Source organism: Temnothorax longispinosus, unplaced genomic scaffold, assembly GCF_030848805.1.
Source record: "Temnothorax longispinosus isolate EJ_2023e unplaced genomic scaffold, Tlon_JGU_v1 HiC_scaffold_17, whole genome shotgun sequence".
NCBI lineage: Eukaryota > Metazoa > Arthropoda > Insecta > Hymenoptera > Formicidae > Temnothorax > Temnothorax longispinosus.
Genome location: NW_027269981.1, coordinates 489,616 through 497,153, shown reverse-complemented (window position 1 = coordinate 497,153; position 7,538 = coordinate 489,616). Strand labels below are relative to the sequence as shown.

At 48.6% G+C, this 7,538-nt stretch overlaps 1 protein-coding gene across 1 annotated transcript; it reads left to right on the top strand.

Moving 5' to 3' along the window:
* Positions 1-4,878: 4,878 nt before the first annotated feature.
* LOC139823761 (collagenase 3-like) lies at positions 4,879-6,468 on the top strand. Its single transcript, XM_071796263.1, has one exon. It carries the CDS (start codon positions 4,879-4,881, stop codon positions 6,466-6,468), a length of 1,590 nt encoding a protein of 529 aa, XP_071652364.1.
* Positions 6,469-7,538: the final 1,070 nt, after the last annotated feature.

Sequence of the window (7,538 nt, the reverse complement as noted above, 5' to 3'; positions counted from 1 at the left end):
TGTTAATATTTTGGGGCTCACGCTTTTAAGTGTCTTTCCGTAGGCTACCGGACGGGCTCTGAGGTAAGGAGAGACCCAGAAGGAGAGTTAGGTTTCCTCTTAGGATGGATCCCCGCGACCCGTGGTTAAGTAAGTGGATCGACCGGCTACGCGATTGCTGCATATGCCGGCACACCCGTCTACACGGGGGAGGCGACGGGGAGCAAAGCCACTCTGAGGCGGCTACCCCGACCGTCATCGGGACCACGGAGGTGGACACCCAGGCCGCGCCCGAGACCATGGAGGTCGAGACCCAGACCAAGAGCGGGCGAATCATTCAAGCCTCCGACTCGGAAGAAGGATCCTCCAGTGGCGAGATGCTCTGGTGGATAAAACAGTCCCCCGGGTGGAAGGGCGTCCGATCCACGTCGTCCCCGGACCGCCCGGCGATAGAGGCTGTCGACTGGCCGTCTATTCCGAGGGAACCGAGCCCGGAGACCGCGTCAACGGACCGGACCGAAGAGGACCGGCCAATGGCGAGGGAGGCTTGCTGGAATTGTGAGTCTCCCTCTCACTTCGCTTACGAATGCCCCTTGCCGAAAAAGCCAGACTACTGCTTTCGGTGCGGCAAGAAAGGCTACACTGTGCGCACCTGCCCTGAGTGCGGCGCAGCCTGGAGGCTGGAAGGCCCATACAAAGAGGGCAAAGGCCACGACCTGGGCCAAGAGGCTCCAAGGAAGCGCGGACCCCCTCCCGGAACCCCGCGCTACTGAGCCCCAAAACTCGCGATACCGCGACATTTTTTTTTCTTTTCCTTTTTTTTTTTTGATCGGCACCCAGATACCAAATTTTTTTTCCTTTCGTTGCGTCGGGATGAAATAATCTTCCTTCGGCGATACCTGGTGCCATATTTGTCTTCGTGTGTGTCAATAAATGTAGTTTCTGTAAATAAGCTTTAAGCGAAGTTCTTAACCCACCCAAAGACCTCCGTCTTTCGTCAATTTCCGGATCGCAGGAAACCCGCCGTGAACGGCCGTCGCGTCAGAGGTACCGCGCCGGTCCGATCGTACATAATAGGGCCACGATGGGACATATTCGCGCTCTCGTTCTGCGGTCGACACGTCATTTCGCGTTTGGTTTTGGAATGCTCGCCGGGGGCGGCGTAGCGAAACTTAGGGCCGCTAGTCGGAAACGACCCGGCAAGTTATGGCCGAGTACTGCCGGCGTACTCGACCAAAAGGGGGGGTAACTCCTCCGCTTGGTATTGGTGTTAGGTTTGGATAGACGGTCGACAACAAGCGGGAGGCAGTTCGCCGTCGTAGGCTATCGTACAGGAGTCCGACTGCGCAGCGTAGACAGGTCCGAAACGGGGAAACGGGGAGATAATGAATTGCGTTCCCGGATTGCGATCCCCGAGGTTCTACAGTGCGTGAGGGTGGGCCGAAGAATTATTAGGATAGAATTAGCTATTAATTTCTTTTTTTTTTTTTTCCAGCGTGACAGTTTTTTTTGTTTTGTTATGTTGTGATGTCCTACTTGTGTTCGTTCCGTGTCCTGAGGCCCGAAGCTGGAGATCTCGATCGCGTGGCGTTCCTATGGTCACCCCCGGGGGGCGAGTGGCTGAACGGGGCAACCGCACCCGGTATGCTTCTTCTTGGGGTGGGGTGTTGTGACGTTGCGGCTCGCCGCACCGTCGCGGCGCCCCGCCGCCGTCACAAGGCGCGGAATTTCGCGCCCAGGGACGGACCAGGGAGGCAACGACGAGATCTCCAGGGGTCGTATTTAATCGCGTTTCCGCATTTTGATTACTTTTTTTTGTTTCTTTTTGCAATGTAATACGCGCGGCACCTCACCCACACCACGGCAAACCTTCGAGGGAGTATTTGGCGAAGGAAATCAAGGACGATCGATAACCCAGGAGGGGTGGCAAACGCGGAAGCAGCAGAGATCGCGGGCTGGCGAGAGCAACGCGGCAGGCGGGCGGCACATGCGGCAGCGACGGACGAGGCCGCCGATAGCGGGGCCCCAAGCGCTTGGGTAAACACCCGGCTTCAGCAAATGATCTCCACAAAACATCGACCTACGGGGTGACTGATCACCGCCCCAGGGTCAAACCGGAGACACACCGGCGAGAACCGAGTTCCGCCCGCCGCTAAGGACCAAAAATTTGAGGAGTCGCACGCCGCCGAGGGACCGTTGCCCGCCCCCAAAGGATCTCGTATCGACAGCACTGCGCCGGGACACCGCGGGCTTGCAAGCTCGCGCCCGATTGGCTCGCGCGCCCCTCAGGAAGGGGTACCGTATCGATTCCGCAATCGAGCGGGTCTAGCGTTTTCACTCTCTGGTCGTCCGTCGGCGAGATACTAAGTTTTCTAAGATAAGCGATAGCCACCCCGAGTCGGGTATTTCGATAATTGTCTGGCGGATCGAGGATCGTTGGAAGAAGGTGACGGCGAGGAGCTCAGGAGGAGGCATATCACCGGTGAGGTTGCCCGTAAATTGCGATATGTAAAGCCACGACACCGCCCTCCGGTGCACGCTCTCGCTCGGGATAACGTCTGTTAAGATTGAGTGTAATTTCGCGATCGATAACGAGAGTGAAGGGCCTCGGGATGGTATCGTGGCCGCGGAACCGTGGTACAAGCGTTAGGGCGAATCCCTGGAGATCGCGATAGGCGTTAATGAGTTCGATATCGCGAGTATATTGCGTTGTCCTCGCGACCTTGGGGTACGGCCGCATACGGGCCGGTATTTCGTCAATTGCGTTACCGTTTCTTCGCGCCGGGAAATTCTTGTGTTCGAGCGTCGGTGTTAGCGTATCGATTTGTGTTCGGATCTCGTTATTACGGGTGATAATTGTGCTCTCGCGTTGAGAAACTTGCGTCCGGTATTAATTGCGTTACGTCCTATGGCGTCCCTGCTCGCGATAATCTCGCATTTTGCGTTGGAATGTCGATGGCATTGTTAATCGCGGTCGAATGTCGTTCCCGCCGATTGATTAATTATGTTAGACTTGTATTCGCGTTACGAAATTACCGGCGTTCACACGCTTCGTGCGTTTAGATGTTACTTAATTGCGTAGTTCTTCCTGGCGTTCCGTGGTTATTAGACGCGTACTTCGAGTCAAAGGTGGTGTGGCCTTCTCCACACCTGGCGCCCAACATTATTAGCGATATCGCGACTTGCTTGGTTAAACGACTCGGCGCCTCCCCGTTGCGCCCGAGCCGAATATCTCGCGTTAAGTTAAGATATCATTGCGACAGAGTTTTCGTACGGTTTTCGACTCGAATTATTAATTGTGTGAGAATAGAGCCTTCAGCGTGTTTATTAGAGACTCAATTTCTTGATTTGTTTCGTGAATTTATTTTCTCGACAACCAGTACTCAATAAATGTTATTTTCTTTGTTATCTGACTGAGTATGAAATTATCGTGTCACCCTGCCGAATATAGCGCTGCCCTTCATTAACCCCGCCCGTGACTAGGTCAAGCTAGCCGATTCCACGCACCTCCACACTTCGTTTTGCGTCTCGTTTAGGTTTTCGCGATTTCGTGGACGCGAATGTACGCGTCTGGCGCCCAACATTCGGAACCTTTCGTGGAGTATCGGAGGTGCGAGGAAATCACTGGAGAGGCCAACCATCCCGCTCTCCTAAGTCCTTTTGATCCGGCACACGTCCCGGAGCGGTCCGGGAGTGTAAAAAGTCGTGACAGTATAAAAGACTAAAATATTAATGTAAAAGTGATTTGGTCTTTGTAAGTCTAAAGGGTAGGAAATTCAAAATGGCGGATGTGAAACTTTAATAATTTATAACTCGAGAACGGTAAGAGATAAAAAGATGGGGTTTCTTTTGTGTGTGTTCAGATAATTAAGGGCATTATTTTAGGTTGTTTAAAATTTCTGTGTTTTATGGATTTCCATAATTTTTAATTATATCTCGGAATTAAGAAGAGATATGATGTGGGGGTTTTTGTGAGGTTACTTGACATGCTCTGCTGAGTGTCTGCAGTGATTTTATTCATCATTTTTAATAATATTTTTATGATAAATTTTATTGTTAATTAGTTTATTTTGAGAGATACAATAATGGTTTATAACCAAAAGTTGTTTGACTTTTTGTGATAGTTCCAGTAGTCACATTAGCTAGATTTGTTAATAATATAATTAAATTGTTTATAACAATCATGTTTGAGAAATGTTAGTAAGATAATTATTATTTTAGCGTGATAATATTCTTTAGGCACAAAAAGTTATGTTCTTATGAATAATCTGCTTTTAATTAATTTATTTATATTTTATTTTAATTTTCTGAGTTTATTCTTATGCATTTATTCATGTGTTAAATTGAATTTATATTGCATAAAGGATCTCATAAAGCTTGTAATATTCATTGACGATCAATTTTAGTGATTCTGGGGAGTTTTAACAAGCAATTGTCCAAAAAGTTTATAGTGTAATTCATGAAAATAGGGTTTAAGCTTGAAAAAAGGCCTTAAGGCAGCCATGTTCTCTAGGCTTGTGTCTACTACTTTAAGAACGCGTGCTTGCATCAGCTGAGATTGTTATGACAGTTAAGTTAAGGTGTGATTATTTATTCTTATATTGTTTTTAGGTGCTGTGCAATATGAATGGAAATCGAAAAAATTTATGCGGCTGGAATATAGCGGTGATTATACCGTCAGACGTGACACTCCCCGCCTGGCAGTGTCCTCGAATCGGATCACGCGGGAGTATTAACGGCGATCGGCCGCGAGGCCTCACGCCACTCTGACACGCTTGGCTCTAGAACACCGTGACCGCCGGGGCACGAAGCCCACGGGGCACGCGATCGGGCGGTGACGCTTATCGCTTCTCGAGGGTCAAGGGGTCGAGGTGGGAAACGTATCGTTATCTCTCGACGATGTCGCTCGCGCGCGTAATTACGTGCGCGATTATTATCGTCGTTGCGGTAAATTGTAAATCGAGTGAAAATGAGATTGCGATCAGTTATCTGCAAAAATATGGGTATTTGGATAACAGCGGTGCACAGCGATTTTCATCGTCCTACAACACCACGCAGGAGTTACATCGAGCCGTCTCACTGTTTCAAGAATTTTATCGACTACCAGGCGACGGCGAATTAAACGAAGAGACGCTGAATCGAATGGGTAAATCGCGATGCGGCGTCGAGGACATTTCGGAGCGCACGTTCGCTCCGCTTTCGGACAAATGGCCGAGGAAACATCTCAAATGGATCTTTCATCTGGCCAACGACATAATCTTGAAAACGACCCGAGCCGCGTTCGATCTGTGGGCAGCGAATTCGTCATTGACGTTCGAGCGCGATTCGCTGAATACCGATATTTTGATATCGTTTCGTGAGGAGCGTCACGCGATGCTATACTCCCGACGAAACGAATCGTGTTCGTCTGCGTTCAGAGGTCCTAACGGAGATGTCGCTCACGCGTTCTTTTCCACCGGAGACCCCAATTTCGTCTCGAAGGTGCACGTAGACAAAGCGGAGACGTGGCACATACAGCTGACTAAGAATCCCCCGGGGACGTACAATTTACTTCAGACGTTGACGCACGAGATCGGTCACGCTTTAGGCTTGCCGCACACCTTCTGCGAAGATTCGGTGATGTTCGCGTTCGTGCCTGAGAAGACATTCCCCGTTCAACTTACTCTAGAGAACGTTCTTTCCATTCAACACCTGTACGGCGCTAAAGAAAGCGCTAAAGTTCCAAAAGTAATAACGACGACGACACCGACGACTACCACAACGACGACGACGATAGCAACGACGACTACGAAAGACGTAAAGATGGATCTGTGCACCTTGCGAAACGTGGATACCGTATTGATAACGAACGGTCAATTTTACATCTCGCACGAACGATACGTGTGGTCAATCGATATAGACGTGAAAACGTACAAGAAACCCTTGCTATTGACGGACTACATGAAATTTCTTCCTAAGAATTTCACGCGTCTGACGACCGCGTATCAGACACCCTCGGGCAATATCATGCTGTTCGCGGGCAATATGAGCTACATGATCACTTATCCGCGTCTAACGTTAGTTTTAACTTGGCCGAGATCTTACACAGATTTCGGAATTTCCGATACTGCCAGGAAGGTCAACGCCGTGCTGAACACGAACGAAGGACGAACCTTCGTTATATACGACGATAATGTTGTGGGCGAGATAGACGATTGTTCGATGAATATCGTTAAGTACTACCACATCGACATGATATTTCCGGGAATACCTCACAGCGTATCGTCGGCCTTTCGATACATCGACGGTAATCTGTACTTTATCAGTAAAAACCGATTCTACAAATTCAACGAATTTACAAAAACCGTAACGGCATCCGGCAAATTTGATCTTGGGATCTTCGGTATTACCTGCTTGAGACAGGGACTGATGATGCAACTGCGAGATCTATTGAGTCGATTCGTTCGAATTGACGCGAGAGAGACGTCGAATAGAGAAAAGGAAGAATAGAACGATTCGACGTATCCCCTCCTTTACATATCACTCCTGACAATGTTAATGAAAGGAGGGGGAATCGTAATTTATTTCTTAAAATATATTTCGCCTCAACTTTCCTCGAACGACTCATTCTCGCGTGATCCGCCAACTGCACCGCGACAACAGAGAAAAAAAAGAGAGAGATGTGTTCGACGTTACACGCCCCGTATTTCGAACAGCACCAATCCGACGATGATGTCGAGAACGGCGTCAATAACGCGAAAAGAAGAAGAAGAGTCGACGAGCAATCGACGGAATTAGAGACTCCGTTTTCGAATCGGGGCAACGTCGACTGCTGGAAAAACATGTGGTGAGTTCGCGACGATCCCGTATCGCTCGCCTACGATATAACAATAATTTTTTTTAAAGTGAAACTTCTTTAGGCACGGTAGTGAGTTCGATTCGCGACACGAAAAAGTGTAACGGAAGTGAAACTTCTTTGGTACGATAGTAAGTTCGATTGTGCGACACGAAAAGTGTAACGAAAATTTGACCAATAGGCGTACGGCGTGTGCGAGACGGTTCTTCTTCTGGCACGGTAGTAAGTTCGATTATGCGACACGAAAAGTGTAACGAAAATTCGACCAATAGGCGTACGAAATGAAACTTTTTTGGTACGGTAGTAAGTTCGATTGTGCGACACGAAAAAACGTCACGAAATAGTGTCACGAAAATTCGACCAACAGGCGTACAAAGTGAAACTCCTTTTGGATCGGTAAGTAAATTCGATTTTGCGACTCGAAAACGCGTCACGAAAATTCGATCAGGCGTACGGCACTGGCAAGACGGATATAGTGAAAACTGCGTATAACACTATATTTTCGAGTTGCGGGCGGCTTGGAGTGACTAATTCCGTTGCATTGTTTTTGTATTAATTTCAGAAAAGTTATGGCAAAGCCTTGCCTTCAGAAGTTTCACTTCTAACGCGCGTGGCGACCACACGCATGATTTTTTTTTTATTATTTTTAGTCACAGCAACGACGACGTCAATACATCGAAACGTGACGCCGAACGTCATCCGGTGCGAATTCTGGAAAGAAGAT